General features: G+C 32.9%; 2 protein-coding genes across 2 annotated transcripts; one reads left to right on the forward strand and one right to left on the reverse strand.

Moving 5' to 3' along the window:
- Window positions 1-3,795: 3,795 nt before the first annotated feature.
- On the forward strand, window positions 3,796-8,215 carry LOC136977641 (probable insulin-like peptide 5). Its single transcript, XM_067273177.1, has 4 exons — window positions 3,796-3,805; window positions 4,603-4,834; window positions 6,623-6,828; window positions 7,770-8,215. Exons 2-4 carry the CDS (start codon window positions 4,672-4,674, stop codon window positions 7,905-7,907), a joined length of 507 nt encoding a protein of 168 aa, XP_067129278.1. The 5' UTR covers window positions 3,796-3,805; window positions 4,603-4,671; the 3' UTR covers window positions 7,908-8,215.
- A 167-nt stretch (window positions 8,216-8,382) lies between these two features.
- On the reverse strand, window positions 8,383-15,846 carry LOC136977642 (ras-related and estrogen-regulated growth inhibitor-like). Its single transcript, XM_067273178.1, has 5 exons — window positions 15,495-15,846; window positions 11,387-11,443; window positions 10,470-10,543; window positions 10,027-10,231; window positions 8,383-9,588 (listed from the first exon to the last, which is right to left on the reverse strand). Exons 1-5 carry the CDS (start codon window positions 15,595-15,597, stop codon window positions 9,395-9,397), a joined length of 633 nt encoding a protein of 210 aa, XP_067129279.1. The 5' UTR covers window positions 15,598-15,846; the 3' UTR covers window positions 8,383-9,394.
- Between the last annotated feature and the right edge of the window lie 4,343 nt (window positions 15,847-20,189).

Below are 20,189 nucleotides of genomic sequence, written 5' to 3' on the forward strand. Positions count from 1 at the left end.
AGTGAAATATAATATATTTGTTGCAGATTAACTTAGATGTATTTTAAAAGAGCATGAACCTTTCTAGAAATCTAAATTCCACAAGTTTTTCTAGGAATTCCACTCTATACTACGACACGAGCATTGTTCTAATGCATTAATGTATTTTTAGAACTTTTCTATTGTGTTTTTACCATAATAGACGTTTTATACCCGGATCCGTTAACCTAACTCGGAATTATTCACAGAAAATCGAATGATCCACTTTCATTTGCGGTATTCTTCAACGTGGATCACGTTAAGAATCTGTGTAAATGGCGTACGTCACTCCAAATAAGAACATATTATATAAACAATAAGAATTGTGCATAAACTAGGTAAATAACGTGTAAATGATAAAGAGTTGTCGGTATTGCGAGGGATGATAAAAAACATGAATAGCTTTTGGAACAATTGAGAAGACGGAATTGTCCCGTTTTATAAAGTTATTAGCGAGGTTGAGGCCGAAGTTTTAAACGCGAAAACGTGCACTTCGGACGTTCAGCGCCGCTTTCCTGTAAGCTTAGAAGTTTGACAATGGCGTTTGGAAAGTCAGTGGAATCATGCTCGACATTCCAAACGCCATTGTCAAACTTCTAGGCTTACAGGAAAGCGGCGCTGAACGTCCGACGTACACGTTTTCGCGTTTAAAACTTCGGCCTTAACCTCGCTATTAATTAATCAATAGAAAATGCTAGGGCCCGATTACACATAAAATAAACAAGCTACAGTTTAGGGCATCTTATTACAACAGATCTAGCTAGGTACAAACCATACAGCGCCCTGTAATCCGGGGGCTGTGGGGGTACAAGTTGGTTTATTGTACACTGTAATTAATTTTCTCCACAAGACCCGTACTGTCTCTTATACAGTATGTGTCTTGTCTCCCTTAGAGCTAAGGCCACAAGTTTAAATCCAGCCATCCAGTTTTATATTAATGTAATAGTAATAAACACAGGAAATTCAACAGATCTTAAAATAAAATAAAACGCAGATTAATTTAATTATTTTTATTGCCATCGGGGGTAACTTTACCGACGTCACGGAGCTTCTGAAATTCAGTTATACGTGGTGACATTCTTACCAGGTGATTCTGTAGATAAATTAGAAAAACGTGGTAATAATATGTGGAAAGATCGTTCAGTAACAAGATAAATAAGCACGTTCGTTTAAATATTATTCGATTGATTGGGCTTACACGGAAGGCTGATCATCAACAATTCAAGCAATTATCAACCATCTATAATCATCAACCAACCGTCAGTTAATGATAATTAATCATCAAAATATCGGAGTTTGCTCGAATTGTCGATGATTAATATTTATTATGCCACAGAATTGACGTCGAGGTATATAAACTTATATAGGAAATTTTAATATTTAACAGACACTTTATAGAAAATATTAAGCAGAAATAACTTAATAGCTTAATTATGTTAGTGACTCAAAAAATGCCTTGTTAAGTTAATGGCTTCAAAATGTTTTGTTTACTTTTAATATGTAAGTTATGTTGTGTGATATACCGATTTTGATGTGACCCGAATCGAATTTCAACCATTTCGTGGCCACTTTAGAATGTAAGAATATGAATTTAGCATTAGAACATTCGTTATAAGCACGTGATGATGCGTGCTGATTCTTAAAACTATCCATTACCGGAAACGGAAGTTATTGACATTTTTTTCTGCCGCTCGCGTCGCGTTGCGTCTCATTTACGCGTCGAAGCGCGTCGACTTCTAACATGTCTTAAAACATGGTGTAAGTTCGAAACACTAGCTTTTTTTATATAATTTATTATATGATTATAGTGATGCAAAACATAAAATAACTTTAGAAATGATCTAAAGCCGAGCCGATGTTTGAATACGAATGTAAGAGACTAAAACAGTTCCATCTTTCTCTCTGCGGTTAACACCTGTTTCAAATTTGCGAGTAAACACCTTTTTTAATTACAGGGGTGATAGATTCTTGTAAGCATTCCAAAGATATGTTACACAGTTTTTCAGCACATAATAAGTAGGCATCAAGCTATATAATTATGCCATTTCGAATAGATAATGAAGAGTCGATTCCGCCTATTTTTATGAGGGTGCTGATTATTTTTTATGCTGTATCCTTAATGTGCAGGTGCAAAATGTTCTGATTTACCTCTAATGAATGATAATGCTAGTGGCAAAGATCACCCAGAGAGAGAGAGAGAGAGAGAGAGAGGAAATCTTCAAAAGAAGATTATCGAACATATGGGATGCTCATCCTAATCACCTGCCTTTAGTATCTACAGTGTGTCTGGTATATTCTACACAAATGATGCACATGTCGTGTTTTATTCTAGATATGAAGGATTCACTTTATTTAACCTTTTAAAAATTTACAGCCACCTTTTCTAAGCCCTCAAATAAATGGAAATTTTAAACGAATGCACCTTTTAATTTAAATTAATAGCTTGTATTTATGAATGAAAGGTCATCGTGACCCCTTTTAGTGTTCGAATTTTAGTAATTAGTAACTTAAAATTTCCTTATGTACACTCGAACTTAATTGTCACATGTGTAAGCTGTTATTTATTTAAGAAATTTATTAAAACCAATTTTATAAATTCTTAGAATTGAAGTTGTTTTTCTTGTATAAAAGTATTAGAATGGTAAACAAATCTAAATGAATTTCTGAAATTTACTTTGTTTAACGTCACTTATTTTTGTTTGTCCTTCTTTATATTTTGTTCTTATGTAAATCAACGAGAGATAAGCGAATGATTTCGTGTTATAAAACTTTCTTCTCGGTTTACATAATATATTTATATAATGAATTATTCCTAAATATTGCTCCTGTAAGTTGTTTCACTGAAAGTAGGAGACTGGACTGAGAGGAAAAGAGTTTCTCGTGAAAAATATTCGATACCTGACGATGCTTGCTTGACATATTCAATAAACAATACTCCTTACGTCGAACTAATAACCTTACATACAAATTTTAAAAGCTAGGAAGTTATTTAGAGACTATTTTTGTTCGTAGCGCATCTGGGAAAAAGGCATTTACTATACTTGTATCCGTCTACTACGCTCAAAAGAAAGGAAAATTGTCTTTTATACCAAAAATTCCTACTAAAATATACTATAAAAATATGATTTTTGCCTCCAGTTAATCGAGCAGATCATCCACATCACAAAAGTCCCTTTCCAGTTCTTGTATTTGCCTTTCATATCGTATTATAAAGCAGAATTCCTAATGGAAAAGATCCTAAAACTTTAACCTGAAATACCTTCCGAAGCTTAAACGTAGTATGATTTAACGGTAAACACGTCACAGAATAATATGCACGTCACACGTGGGCAGGTGTAAATTTATATTGTTTCTTTTTCCTGCAAAGAGCAACAGAATTTCCGCCTCGTACTCCGTCAATAATATTTGTTTCGGAATTATATTTATTTATATCTATTTTGGTTTGGATGAAGGATGTACGAAGTACTCTTTACCCGTATTTACATTTTCAGCTGCCTTTGTCATTCGGAAAATACGGGGAAAGTTACTAGAAAGATTCTTTAATTCCTAAACTTATGAGATTTATTATATACATTCGAGCAATGGAAACTATCAACATAATCCTGAAAAATCGATATTTTCTTCTTGATAAATCGCTTCGACGTGTAGCGCCGATCGCAACGCCGACGCGACGAAATTTAACGTGGCGGAAGCCGGATGGCGTAGATTCGCCCACGCTTTCAGACGAAGTTAAATATCCTCCCAGAATAAATTAGAATTAATTGTCACACACAGCAGCTCATCAGACGTAAGTTTTACTCGTTTTTCTTCGGTCCGGAAGACCCGCTTTCTCGCTTTACTGTTACTATTCGAGTCACGCGACATTCGCGCTGACGTCGAGAAGTTACGACGCGACTTGGGCATTCTGAACATTTTTTGTTAAAATTAGAAAAAAAAAAATCTGCAAGCGCAAGTCATTTCTAGAAAAAGAAAGAAGCGGCTTTCCTTTTTCCGGAGGAAGCGTGTATAGTCTGTACCCAGAAGCAGAGCTTCCTTCTGTTAAACTTAAAGAATTGCTTTGGAATTAGTTTAGACAGGTGCGTAACAGTGGCGAAGAGAAAAGGTGCTTGAACTAGAAGTTACGCGTTATCTACTTAATCAGAAACGTAGTAAGGAGTTTCGATTCGATTAACGGCCAATTTATAAACGTTGTTTCGAAGATAAGCGATTTTTTTTTAGACATAAAGTATTCGATACGTTCCGTCGGGCTGTCGCCATCTTAATTGAGTAAGCGCTTAGGCGAAGTAAGAGCGGTTTACAGCCTGTTCGGACTTGTGGTGTGTTTCTAATCATTACCACCTTTCAATTTAACTAAGCTTTAATTAATTAACGAAAGCATTTTAGAAATACTCGAGCGGTAAATTAAAAGGCCAGTTTGTAGGAACGTGGCTCTGTTGTTCGTGTAGGAGCGGATTAAGCGGTTCTTTCTCTTCATCCCCTCTTTCTTCTCGAACAATCGAAACGTAGAGAATCATTTTGGCCGCCAGACGGAATCTCATTATGTAAAGAGAAGGGTTCGATTGGTCAGCGGCTTTCTTCTTCCAGATCCACCCACGCTCGACCTTTATAAACTTCGCGCCTGCGGCCGTGACCCTATTGACTCGACGCACCGTCATGTCGGCCGCTCGGACGTCCAGATCTACGCTCCTGCTGCTGTGCGTTATCCTGGTGACGCGCCTGCATTCTCCTCACGCATATAAATTTTGTGGCAGGGCCCTGGCCGACATCCTCTCCTTGATCTGCCAGAATAGGGGTGGACTCTATTCTCCCGATTCAGGTAAGTCTCGTTTTTTTCCCCCAATTTTCTCGCGGTTTTTAAAGATACCACGTGACGTTAAATGTCGTGCGTAATGTATAGCTTTACGTGACGCTATTTGCCTCTATATTAAAGCATTGTCGGCGCGTGCATTCTGTCGCTTCTCTTTATACGAACACTCGAGTTTTGATCTGCCTAATTTAACCCTTCGCTGCCAAAACCGTGCTTTCGAGTGGCAAATTTTGGTACAGATAAGAGCCATTATCTACCCCACCATCTAAGACTCCTTCCTTATCAGATCCTTTTCAAAAGGACCGAAACGGCGTGAGTAACAGGTGACGAGCGATGCCTAACTTAGCGCTTTCATAGAAGCGTAACAGCCTCTTAAGTCTGGTAATGCAGAAGATAAATAGCTGAGCGTGACAATCTTTGTCCCAATTTTGATACGAGTGGGCCCCACGAATCTTTATCCCAATTTCAATCGGCAGGCCCCACGAATATTCGATCTTACATACGAAAGCTCTATAAAATGTATACAATGTGGAAAGATTTTCACTTTTCTTAAAAATTTAAAATAAAAGCGGTACCTATTTTACCGTTACGGGAGGTCGTCAAGGGGGAGGAAATCTGTCAGAGTCTTCTGAACCCTTTATCCTCATTCGGAAGGCGTAGGAGGCTGGCCGGTGGCACGCTCTCCCCTTTAACCTCTTCACCTTCTTTAGAAAAAGAAGGACGGGCCCGGTGCACAATGTATCCCGTTACGACCCACTCCCTCTCTTAACCCCTTCTATAAATTATGTAAAAGCGCGTTTCGAGAGATCCGATTATCCATGGGAGTCCTCCGACCCGTTAGATAATCCCTATAGGAGGATATATAGAGATTTTAATCAGCTTCGGCTCGCGGGCGAGGCCTCACCGGTCCAGGTGGAAGAAGGGCGCTTTACTTCCGGCCAATTACACCAGCATTGATAGGAGCAGCTGTCGAATCGTCCTTTGTATCTAATAGTCGGCTACCCGCGATTGTGCCGCTACAACATGACGTTGTTCAGTTTGGGTGGAAAGATGACGGGTCCTCAATGGTAGTTATAAAGCAGTAAATCTCGAGCCATCTAATACGTTTTAAACGATCGGGTGGTGCCGAGTAATAATTCATTCCACCTCGTTCCCAACGGGTTACAGCCTCCATAATTGCTCGGGTCGTTACGAGTCGCGGCTCGTAAATCACTTTTGAGATCTCCATTTGCGGACGCGTATTCACTCGTGATTCCACCCCGACTTTGCTACATTAAAGCCATAAAACTTAACTTAATCCTTCAGACGTCGACCCTTTCGCGCCCGCCAACAATTATGACAATGATAAATATTGGCTCTACGATTTTACAGTCACGCTAGGAATTTTATGCCCTTTCTTACTTAAGGAATTCGTAATGGCTAATATTCAAACGTCATCGATTGTTAAAAATAACGGTCGCCGTAAATGACGTAACAATGCAATTTTTTAAATTTCAATTGCAAGTTAACGAAAGATGGCAGAATTCTCGTTACAAATCGAGTTCTTAACTTGATTTCTCCACTTAAATTAAATAATAAAAACGTCTCATTCAAATATTCAACTTGATTTAAATATAAATATTAGTCTCATTATATAATAAAAACGATAATGAAAGAGAACGTTTTTGTACTGTCCAAACTCCAACAGGTCAAAGTTCTCAAACTTTAATTTTTCGAAATGGGGGAAAATTGAATTATAAAAAAAAAGAAAATTCTGGAGACTGACTCTAAAATTAAATCTTTATTTATATTAAATAGATGCGGAGATGAAAAAGAACGAGATCTTTTATGAATTGGGATATTACAAATCGAAACGGCGCGGAATAGTGGATGAATGTTGCAAGAAATCTTGCACGTTTGAAACTCTTGCCAGCTATTGCGCTCTGCCTTTTCAAGTCGAACCCTCCGAACCTCTCTACAACGGACTGGTGCGTGAAGCTTTGCTACAACTTAGAAGAAACAGGGTAAGAATCAGTTTTTTTTTTTTTTAAATACAATTCGATTCGCTAAACGAAAACGTTGTTCATCCAATCGGTGGCAAGATTTTATAGAGCAGATTGTTGCCGATTTTGGTAGAGTGGAGTAGCAAAGATCGATCGCCGAGTCTATAGAGTTTGCGTGCGATCTGTACAAACCTGGCAAAGCAAACACCTGGTCCATTTGGACGAAAAGGTCACCTGTCTTCGCTTTTGTTGTCAATTGATGGCGACGACTATTAGAATGGGTTTGTGGGAAAGATGAAAGAGAATTACGAGAAAATTTGAAAAGATTTCGGGGGCAGAAGGATGCCCAGTCTCGCACCTTTCGAGGAATGGCATCATTTCTGCATTCGAGGGAAAAAAAAGCGTTTTCCGAAATTATTACGATGGCTTTTGCGATCTGCTCAGGTTAAAGTAGGTTAAACTCCTAAACTTCGCAATAATGAAGTTCAAACTGGAGAAAGGTTTAATTCGGAAACTTATTAACCTCATTTTTCATGATTTTTAAAATGAAAATATCGATTTATACGACATAATTTTTCGCATCGAGATTTAAAATCAGGAGCTATGAAACTGAACTAAAATTTCACCAATGAACTTCGAGGATTGCATCGTAATCTATTTCTTCTACGACACAATCGACGGTAGCCATATTAAATCGTAATTTATTCGAATATGGTATTCATCGTGCGATTTCGAGCGTTCAAATTCGAACTACAAAAACTACACGAATATCGCTTCACGTGAACGGTTTAGTGATCACGAATGGATATTGTGTAGACTAAATATGTAAACTCTTTGGAGATCACTTCCTTATGGTTTACAGTTTCGTGTGTCTTCCTCGTCCCTTGAGGGAGACATACGAAACTGTGCCTGGAAGAAAATTAGTTTCGTTTGATTGTTAATATGTTTATTTTTTCGAATAGAAACTACTGGAAACTTTCAAAACTGTTCCAAGGACCTTCAAGAAGACCTTTCAACCCACGGAAAAGCCTGAAGTACGCCGAAAAAATCTTGGATTCTTCACTAGAAACAAACCTTTCATCTACGTTCCTCGGAAGTAAAGTGAAGCTGTTCACGTGCCACGGTTTTACATCCGGTTCCTTGTTTTACTTAATATTTTTAAACGAATGTTAAAAAGTGTTTTGTGGGAGTCAGACAGCCGACGGATCCATTCCCGTCGTGCCCTGTCCAAAATTTGTTAACGGATCGTAATTTCCGTCTTTAGTTCTTAGTATATCTCGTTATTTATTGCTCCTTCAGATATATATTTATATATATTGTCATCCAGTTTATCTAGCCCCCTGGGCTTGTGCACCGCACTCTCCCTCATTTTGTACAGTACGTTATTAAAAGTTTAGAAAAACGGTAATATTTCTTGCGTACATCTTATCCGGAATCCACCTTGAATGATAACGCGCAACGGAACGCGTTGCGACATCATACATTCCACGCGACGCGAGGAATTATAATTATTCGGATGATTTTTAAAGAAACGTTCTTACTTAAAATTAATTACAATAGATAAGCGACAATATATGAAATATAAATTTTAGTTTATTTTTCACTGGAAGTTTTCATTTATAGAAATAAGAAAATTCGCGTCGCGTCGCCTTTCTCGACGCGCGCGTCGAGAAATTGCGAACGATACTGTTCTCTATAAAATTGTTAGCTTTCGTATACGTTAAAGAGACGATAGTGAGCGGTAGTCGACCTAGTGTAGGTCGCAATCTATATTTATCGTAGGGATAAACTTACCGGTTGATAGATAAATGGAAACACGTTTTCCGGTTCGAACATGGACGACTTATTTAGTTCCTTTCTCGCATTTTTCCCAATTTTGGCAGGATTTTGGGCATGGAAACGTCTGCTGAGATGGACCATTCTTCCCTTCAATTCGGGTAAGTCTCACAAACGCCTAAAGCATCGCGTCATACCGTCCTCGCTTGTCTATAACGATTTTGACAGTCACTTCCGCTATCGTTATCAGAAACATCAACAGAATTCGGTCGGAAACGAGGAGCATACCTCAAAAATTCCTAATTAATTACTTATATACTATATTCTCCTATTAATGAATTTGTAATGAATTATTTCTCATTCATATTAATCGAATTCTTTAGTGCGTCAATACCGTAGATCGGCGCCATATTGGATAATGATTCGGAAAAGGCAGAAAGGAAATTTACGATTGCCTCCCTCTCTGGAGGATTATTAGTGGTCAAATTTTCTCTCCCGGTGGCCGAAATCCGGATTAAGAAAACGTAAAAACGAAACGGGGTGAGTTAGCTCTTGACAGAAGTTCCTCCAAATTCTCTTCATCTCTAGGGAGTGTTTAACAAAGCAAGGACCACAGCTCGGACCTCGAGACTTTTGAAAGTGGCCCACAGGGTGGAAAAGACCATTCTGAGCTCTTTTGTTGCAATAATTAGAATATGTTGTCCGAATTTTAATCCAGTAATATTTCACGTGGAGACGTTTTAAAATTTTTAAAATACGGAAGAAATAGGAAGTGGAAGAGAAAGGTAAAACTTTCACTTCCGTCGAACGTTTATTTCTTCCCTCCTTCTATTTTTGCATGGTTCTTGTTGCCCAACATGCGATCTAAGAGCGATTGTTTGGACCTCCTTCGATAGGTATGCACGCTGTGACACAGGTTATAAAACACCCTTGTAATCTGCGTCACTTGTTCTGAAGCTGCCACTTCCACAAAAGAATCTTCCGAATCCTTCACCAGTATTTCTCCTGCATAAAAAGCAAAATAAAAAATAAAGATTAAGTCTATTTACTACGTGAGGTTAACTCACAATAATGCAGTCGTGATGGGACTATGCCCCCCAAAAAAAATAAAACGTCGCTTCTGATTTAAATTTTAAAATGTTCTTAGCCCATTTATGCAAATAAAATATTTGATATAAATTCACTTGATTAAAATTCAGATAATTGTTATTAAATTTCGAAATTTTAAAACTAAAAAACAACATTAAAATTGTGTATAATGCGCTACTAACAATTGGCGCCATCTTTTAGCTAAATTGTAAAATACTGCGAAAATATTTTTTACATTTTTATAATTTAAAATGTTTAAGATAATATATATATCCCAAGAGAGTAATAAATTATATGTAATTTTTTCAAAAATTTTAAATTATTCTTCATGTAACTAAATGAAAAGAATATCACCTTCTTCGCAGCTGACTTGTCTCATGTGGACCAAATCTTTTTTATTGGCTAGAATCATGAGTGGTATCCCTCCTAATCCGAGAGAGTACAGGTGGTCCCTGATGTTTCTCACGTAGTCGAAACTAGAGCGGTCCGTGACCGAGTACACTAGCATGTAACCATCTGCCCAATTGATGGTTTCCTCTGTCGGTATTGGATCTTCTTTCTAAAATTAAAAAAATAATATCTTTGTAGTTTTTTCTTTTTTCTCTTAGATATATAACAGCAATTCCGCAACTACTGATATCTGAAAAACGTAAAAATAAATTACTTTGTCTGTACCATCACGGAAGCCATATTTATAAACAAAACGTCCGTATTTAATTATTCTGCTCTCGTATGTTTGTATATTCACGCGAATATTGTCTGTTCGAAACCGATCTTAAAGCAAGTCTTTTACTCACATTAGGACACGTGTCTAGAATTTCCAAAAGTACGGGATCACCGTCCAAAAGTAACTCGCTCCTGTAAATATTTTCTACAAGAAATTTAATCACTTTTAGTTATTTCTAACTGCTAAAATAAATCAAATATAAATAACTTTTAAATTTATATTTAAAATACTTAGTTTATTATCTTCCTAAATAAGTTCGATATAAAACGGAAGAAAGCGCATTGTAAACAATATGGCGGTCAAGAGATAATATCACCACAGCGAAAGGAAGTGATACCGTTTATGTAACTATTTATACACGTTGAATCATACGGAAGTTCAGGTGCGGAATCACTTTGTATAATGAATTTTACTTGAATAAAATGTAAAGTATCAGGTTTCTGAATTGACTGAACGTTAATATCCCATAATTAATTCATCGGTTATCGAGGTTTATGACTTCGCCCCGTTTTTAAGTATAAAGAACTAAAAAGATCTTAAAAGTTTGTTAAAAACTAGTTTATAATTGGTAAAGAAAAAGTTGCTGAAAACTAAGGCAAGAAGGTTAATCGTTAATATAGAACGGTAGAATTTAATTAAATTGGATCAGATGGCGACGACAGAGTAACGTTACGATCGATATGGATTAAAAACTTGTTAGAAAATGCTACCAACAGAAGAAAATGAAACCAGTTTCACTTGTAAACATTGTTTAAAAATAAACATTTTCTTTATATGAAAATCTGGTTTTCTGACAATAGAAAATGTAGCTTATTTGTTCCAGAGGGGGGGGTTATTATCTACATTTCAACTCAGATTTTTCTAAAATAACTGGAATTTTTAATATTTTTATGTAGTTATTTTTAGAATATAACGTTTACTTAATCAAAAAATAGAATTAATTATTCACTTATACATAAATTTGATTATGAAATTACAATAACATACCTGTTTGATGGTCGTATTCACCAATAAATCTTTTAGTCAAAAAACGAACAATCAGAGCTAAAAAAAATAATAATAAAAAATTGTTAATATTCATTATTCGAGGTATGGTTTTCAGTTTAATACATTAAAACCCCTCAAGTTGGTACCTTTATACCTGGACAATCCTGTAAACTGAACTCTTAACTGTCACTAGTGAACATCTATGGTAAACATTCTCTCCAACCTGGACACATTTTTAGAGAGAATTTTACTGTATTAATCTCTACAGGCTTCGAACATAAAAAAATTACACAGTATCATCAAATAACGTTTTAACATAGCGAAAAAAATTTACATAAGCTACACCATCTCTTCACCGCCATATTAAATATACAATAAAACAAGAAATCCCTGGTTCTTGGATGTTTTAACGATGATTAGTTCATAAAATTACAGCGGGATTTTTGAATAAAATATTTCCTTCATAAAATTCTCCTTTCTAATTTAATAAAACACAATTTTTTAATCCTCTCTCTCTTATTCTCTCCTTATTTAACGGAGTGTTTTCCAACCTATTACTAATAATGTCACTCCCAACTTCGTAATTCTTCATGCAGCATCCCTAGTTTTTTTAAAAAAATCAATGTAGAGTTATTTCGCTTTTCGTACTTTTAGTAATACACGTAAGAAGTGTTGTGGCGCTGTTCAGTATTACATTTTGAGCACCCTAGGGTGTCGCGGTACCCCAGTTAAAAACCGCAGATTTAATGGAAGAAAATCGGTATTATTTGATGCAAATATCAATTTTAATTTGTTTACAATTATATTTTATCTCTATAAAAAATAATAATAATTTATTGGAGCAAAATAAGATGATATCCAACTTGAAACGAGAATTTGCAGAAGTGACGTTGGAGTGTTTTCCTTCTACTTTTTTGACTTTTACATCCAAATATTCATCATAAAAACGATAAGAATGTGAAATTATATTATATTCAATCACTTAAGAAAACGTTAAATTCATAATTAGGGAACACATTTAAAGAATAAAGTTTCATCGAGCACTTCACTCAAGAGGAAACAATAAGATGACATTCAGAGCAATATTCGGAGAGGGAAGATGAGGCATATGCCCCTTTCCGCCCTGAATTTCCCTTTAATATTAGTCTCTTTGTATTTTGTAAGTTTTTATAGTGCTATCTACAAAATATTACCCTTAAACTTATTAGCTATATCTTCATATCCTCCTGAGGATGATATCTGTAATGGCATCAAGAGATAATTCGTTGTGAATTACCCTTGCTGTTGTGAATTGTCAATACTGCGATTCTTCAAGTTTGATGGGATCAAAGATCCCGCTAAACACCATTTTCAGAGCCCTTACCTACCCCCCGTCGCAGTGACGAAGAATAGGAAACCGGGGTGAAGGATGATGCCCTTGTGAATTTCCAATACTATCGAAGGAAATTTGTCATTTCTGTATTTAAGTCACTTTTCTGAGTTAATCATTTTACATTTCCAACTTGAAATTTGTTTACATGTGCTTCAGACATTAGTTGCAAAGTACAAATTGTTTTGGTTTCTAAATAATAATGGCATAAATCTATCTAAAGTGGGAAGTACTTCAAAGGTTTTCCACAGAAAACAGTCATTGGATATATTTATGAGCCCTCAATAATTATGGGAACTCGGTAGAAATGTTTATGAGCCATCAAGGGAACCACATATCGCTCGAGGTGTGGTATTTTGATGAAACCCTTTATTTTAGTTCCATTTCTTATTCATTGTTAAAATTTTAATTAAAAAAATTATATAAATAATTTTATTCTATAATATTTACTAAAATAATAATAATCTAGCAGAGTAATTTATATTTCTAATTAAATTTTATATTATCTTTTTATCATGACAATAGATGGCAGCAGCACTTTAAACGAATTTTTTTTTCATTTAAAATAAATAATTGATATTATAAATGTTTAATTATTTGGTTTTATTACTTTTCAATTAATAATTTATTATCCTTTTATAATAATATTTTAGTTTATTTATGCAACGACTTTCATGAGTGGTCGCAGTATATAAATATAGGAAAATAAATTCACTATTTTAATATTATTTACTTATTACGAGTAAATAATAAATCAACTGAATCATCATTGATTGTATAAGAAGTTTCAAGTTTACGTTATTTAGAATTTATAATTTCCTTGTTACGTAACTAGATGATGTAACTAGACTTAAGATGGAATCCGATTAGTCTTAACGTATATAACTAATACTAGCTTTTCTGTTAAAGTAACTGTTTTTACTTATTTATTATTTAATACAGTAATATTAATAAACTGTTTGTGAAGTATTATATAAAAATTTAAATAGACATATATCATATTCGAATCAACCAATGAACGTACTCGTTACAGTTCGATTCGTTTCAATAGTTTCGTATTAGATTAAAAGCTATTATTTGTAACATAAATAATGCGTTTTAAACTGAATTAATTATTATTATTATAATTATTATTATTTAACATAAATAATTTAACACAAAAAGTATTTAAATACAATTGACATTCTTATTTGATTTTTTTTTTTTTTTTTTTAATTTGTATGAAAATACCTTTAATTTTTGCTTTAAAATTTGATTTAAAGTGTATTCTGGACAGTCTAGATACAGCTTATAGGGCTTGTTCCAAATATCCCTACAAATTGAGAGGGGAGCCCGTTACTTGAGGGCATCGGAAGGGCCTGTGTCAAATAGTCTTACAAATTGAAAAAGAAATCGATGACTAGATAGGATGCTAGTAGGGCCATTTGGCATAGATCCTATAAACAAAAAAGAAAGCCAGTAGATGGAAATGAGGCCAATAGGGCCATTTAGTACAGGCCATACTGTCTTTTATTTTAGGGATCTTGGATATTAAAAAATCCTAAAATTTAAATTTTTAAATAAAAACCACAACATTAAAGTCGATATAAACTAGAATATATTGTTACATAAAGAAAAAAATTAACTCATCTTATTCGCAACATTTATCAGGCTCATCTTTAGGTCTCACGATCCTTCCAACGTTTTTCCTTTATCAACCATCTTTAAGAAATATTTTTTCTATCGTCTCCCTTTTAATATTATGAGCTATAAGCATGTATACAACACCTTCTTCCTAAATTTATTCGAGTGAAAAAATATATAAACACATTCGACTTTCATCGACCGCTAAGGGGTCAATACCGACCCCGTTGGGAAGCCCTGCTCTAGATATTTAAACTCTTTCTACGTAATTTTTCCAATTGTCATATCAACCTTCAGACAAACAGACGAACAAAATGCTAACATAAGTTACTTTTTCATCGCTAAAAATATTTGTTTAACATAAATTCGTATCGAATATTGTTTTTGGACACTTTTCAATGTAAAAGGATACAAGTGTTGTTTTTATGTCGCTTATTAGTACTTAAATCACGTTCGTGATTTTGTTTTTAAATTATAAATTAATTTCATTAATTGTCATAAAAACGTAATTAAAACGATATGACGTCAATTTGGATAGAATTTGGGTTTTTTTATTATTGATGATCCTGTTGACACCCGTAGTAAACTGTTAAGTTTCTAAGTGAACCATCTGGATATTCGGTTCTATATATAACGAGTTCACTTAACGCATTTATCGTTCGTTTGTTTGTAAAGTTTCGTGTAACTTTTATTTTAATAACAATAATTACAATCATATTCAGCAGATAATTCGACGCTCCGACCGAATTTTGTTTAAAATTCGCAAAATTCAGTGTAGCGTGGACGTTTGATTTATACTAATCACGTAAATTTTATCGATGGTGTCTCTTCATTTATAAAGCAAACATTACAGAAGTTGTAAGGTTATTTTAAATTTATTAAGAAAATATAATTAATAAAAAGTTTAATCAAGTTTTACTTAAAGGTTTTAATTTAAACTAATTTTCTAACAATTTTAAATGCATATTTAATTCACTAATTGGTTTATAAACGAAACCATGCTTATTAAACCACCTAACGGCATTTTCCGGAATTAATTTAAAAGATTCCAATTAAATAATTTGGTAAAGTATATGAAAACATTATCACTTGATTATGGGACAGATCGGCACTTACCACTTTTTCCTACTCCTTCGGAACCGAAAACGGCGATTTTAATTTCGGAAATTGTGGATTTTCTTCTTCTTATCCCTCGAATTGCAACGTTATTAGCCGACATGTCCGGTCGATGAGATATAAAACTAGGACCATACCATACTATCGCATCTTATATAAGTTAAGAATAGTAATAAAGTGCGGAGATTCATTGCACGCATGCGTTCATCCAAAAAAGAAGTCTTTCCTATTTTAGAAATCGATAAGTAATGTCTGGTATATATCTCCCGTCCACATCGTTACTCACGCTGAGAGACACTTCAACTTTTTGTTTATCCAGATAATAAAGTTTAATTATAGAATATTCAATCCGAAACGCATTCCAGCATGGCAATCTTCTCTAGTATAAGCATTTTAATGCCGAGTTTCTTAAATGCATTATAAATTTTTGCTAATTGTATTACATTAAACGCATCCGTAATTAGTTTACCGATAATTTACTTAAAATCGATATGTAAGATACAGTTCTTGAAGTATAGCAGACTTTTTTTAGATCATCCTCATTAACGCGCAAATTCGACTCGTGCCGTTCAACAAATAATTATTAGTATTTTATAATTTTGTCAAACGAATACTTAAGCTAATTTTAATTGTAAATATAATTTTATAACCTATTTATTAAGAAAAACTTTCGCCGAAAAAAAGAAATGGCGATTCTGAGTGTTTCTTCGTTCTAGAGTCGGGGAAACTGTATAATTCGGTTATAAATTTTTTAATACTGTTTCTTGATTTAAACCATTTTTTTTAAATATTGGGAAATTTTATGTCGTTACGATCCAGAAGAAGAAAAAAAATGACCCGAGACAAATTTTTATGTAAAATGGGACGAGGTAACGACTTATTACAATTTTTGATCTACTTTACATAAACTAATGAAAGTTTTGTAAATTTTTAAATTAAAAAATTTTTAACATTTATAACATTTTCTTGAATTTTTCGGAGCTGAATTTGTCTTCATCCAAGCGAAGATATTCAGAACTTTTGATTCACGCTCTAATGCTAATTAGATATACCTGCAAATTCTTTCTGCCAACAAAAATAATTCACCAAATCTAATTTTAAAATAAATAAATAACGGTTAAATAACTAATCCGGCAATAAAATTAAATATTTATACATAAGATTTGCCGGTAATTCGCGGTTTTTAAATTATGTTTTAGTTACCAGTTAAAAAAAAAAAAATTTAAACGAAGTCGTTAATCTGGCAACGTGACGTGGCGCACTAAAAATTTAAATTGATATAGGCTTAAACTTTGATAGCGTTGAGAAGAAAATAATTAAGAACATAATTTAAAATTAATTGTATTAAAATTTTACATTTTTCTTTTTTATTATTTTTAAAATTAAATGAATTTTTAAAATTTTGCAGAAAATGATATCCCAAAGAGACTCATTCCAAACGAAATAGAATCGACGTTTTAAATGACGTAATTTAAAACCATTTTCTTGGAAAACCATTTTTTGAATCCATTTATAATATAAAATCTATATTCGATATCGTAGTAACATTAAATTATTATTATCATTTAAAAAAGTCAAGTATCGTTTGGTCAAACTTTACGTCACTTCCGTTTTTGAAAAACGAACTGCCATCTCTACTGAAAGTTTTAGAATTTATTCGAAGTTTTACACGTAAAGGGTTCTAATGTATAATAATTTTATAATTTATTAAAATTTATTAGTTAAATTAATAAATTAAACATAAATTAAAACTCTTTGATAATTTATTATTATCATTATTGTTACTTCAATACTTTATTAATGTCGAACATAACTTAACAAATACGCTAATGAATCCATTCTCTCCAGTCGATGACCTCAAATTTCATAAATTTATACTTTCTTAAACTTGACAGTTATGTATTTGCACTCTCAAATTATTTTTAGCGGCTAAAGGCGTTTAAAAAAATATTTTTAGCAGTTAAAAACACATTCAGAGATTAGAAAAACACTTTTTGATTGTCTTTAGACACGCTATTATTAAGAAATTTATGTTTTAGTGATCTAAAAACATCTTACGAAGTAATTTTTATGAGTTAAAAATGTCTTAAAAACAAACTATTAAAATGGCATTTTTGGATAGGTTTTTTTGGGAAAAGATTCTTTAAAAAACGAGTTTTTTTTATCGTTTTCATTTTTTTTTAAATCGCTCTATATATTTTAGGAGGACATATTTGAATTTTTAAAAATGTTTTTAAATAATAAAAGCGCCACCTTGTGGACAAATCAATAATTTTCTTTTAAAAATTTAAATTGAAAATTGAGATATAATTTAAAATTACGAATTTCTGACAAACATTGGACTTACAGAATAAAAATTAAAAAACGAATTTTTTGATCCTTCAAGAACATTTCTTAAAATTATTGTTTTTTGCTTTTTCCAATGAATGACGCATTTCAATTTTTATTTTAGTTTATTTTTTAAAATTAAAGAGCGCCTCTTTCAGGTTGCCAGATCAATATAAATTATTTTAAAAATTTAAACTAAAAGTTTATATATAAGTTAATTTTAAAAAATTACAAGTTGCTAGCGAATTTTGAAAATTTTTTAGAATACAAATTTAAAAGAAAAAATATGCATTTTGTTTTGTTTTTTTTTTCATTTTTAATTTAAAAAAAAAATATATATATATATATATTATATTAATGAGAGCGCCTTCTTGCGTTGCCCAGATCAGTACATTTAAAAAAATTTAAACTAAAATTTATAAGATATGCTTTAAATACTCGAGCTTCCAGTAAATTTTATGTCCATTTTAAAGCTAGTATGAAAAAAAATAATTGGATAAGTTATTAAGTTCAACGATTCCATACAAATCGAAGGGAATTTATGAAAAAATAAGACAATAAACCGCGCTCTGTCAGTTATGCAAAATGGCATTTAATTTTTCCGAACATAAAAAAATTTGTAAAAAAGATTTACAAACTTTCCTCGTTAAGGAAGTTATTTCGAAATATTTTTGCGCCACAAGCGCCTTGTTCTGTACAGCGAGTCGGATGTATTTTCCATTGGCTACCATGTCTTAACTTTCTAACATTCTGCTTCTGTTAATTAATACATTTTATAACTTTCTGTGACATGTGGTGCTTTAACCGGCTTTTTTTCAAATCGACAAGTAAGAATAATTATTTATTTATCTTTTATACCCCACAAAACATAATTTTCTCCATAATTTTAAGCTAAAATAGACTCTTAATCTCATTTTTTTCCACTTGAAAATAGGTGTTTAATATACGCGGATGTTATGATAATGTGAGAAAGTTTACTCGAATGCTTTTTTTAGAATAGGATAATGAATTTGTTACTCCGTTAACACGACAAAGGGGGTATTTTTACAGACTTCCAAGAAAGTCTACGTGTAGATAACTTCAACTATTCGTCTTTATATAGTTTCAAAGAGCATATTTTTAGCATTTTATATCAAAGAAAACCCCAAAAATTTACATTAAAAAAAAGAAAAAACCTTCGAAACATGTAGCACAACCGCAATTCGCACCGTTCAAGGTTGAGGATTGCAAAGTCTAGCGTTAATTATCCGCTTTTTTTTTTTTTTTTTTTTTTTTTTTTTATTACTTCGAAAAGGTTATTCATAGCATTTTGTATCGGAAAAACCTTCAAAAATTTATAAGAAACACTCACAAATTCTGGCTTTTCCTTCTACTCCGCGGGTTACTTAATTAAAATGTTTGCGTAATATTCTTATTGTCGAGTATGTGTCAATAGTAAGCTTTCTATGGAATGGAAAATTTCCAAAAAGAACTGTTTTCTAAATACAAAATTATTTTATATGTAGCCTACAGAAGCGAAATGATCGCTCTTCTTTCTTATTATTTTATATAAGAAATTCAAACAGAAATAAAATTTTAATGTCGATAATTGCAAGTAAATTTGCGCGCAATTTTTAAATGTTATATATTTATATTCTAAAAAAAGGATATAGTCAGTTATATCTTGTAGTTAAGAAGGGTGTTTATAAAAAGTGAAGATTTTAATGCGATAAATAGGCCTACTCATAGAAAGTTATATTTGTCTACTTTATACAGCAATATCATGAAAAATTTTGTTTAAATATATTTATATGCGTTTTTAATTTTTAAGCTACTTTTTAATGAATTTTAGCTTGTAACACCACTTTAATGGCGTTTCTAGAGCACATATAAGCTTTAAAATTAATGTATAAATTATGTTTTTTGAAGAATAATTAGAATCGGAAGGAGGAAAAAGTAAAACATTTTTAAAAAATCAACAAAGATCACTCAAAAATTTCACTCCTCTTCTTTTTCCTCACACTTCGCCACAATTACGAAAATATACCTGTACACCAGACATACAATTGCTAATTGCAACTTATCAAAGAGAAAATAATGAAACAAAGAATACTTCACTGCCAGGTAATTATTCTTCTGTCAATTTAATAAAGATCAGGAAACGTCGATACGTCCATCATGTTCTTAAAAGCCGTTGACGTAACCATACGTCATCCAGCCGCTTCTATCCTCCTCTGAAGTATCCTTGAACTTTGCGAATTACAAAACGATCTTATAACCATTTTCGATATTTACTTACGATTCGGTCGCATGTAGATTTTGTAAAAAACGTTGGTTTGGAAGTTCTCAGAACGGAGAAATAGTCACCTGTTAAACGGGAGATCTCAC

The sequence above is a fragment of the Centruroides vittatus genome, unplaced genomic scaffold (assembly GCF_030686945.1).
Source record: "Centruroides vittatus isolate TY-2023 unplaced genomic scaffold, ASM3068694v2 contig_461, whole genome shotgun sequence".
Taxonomy (NCBI): Eukaryota; Metazoa; Arthropoda; class Arachnida; order Scorpiones; family Buthidae; genus Centruroides; species Centruroides vittatus.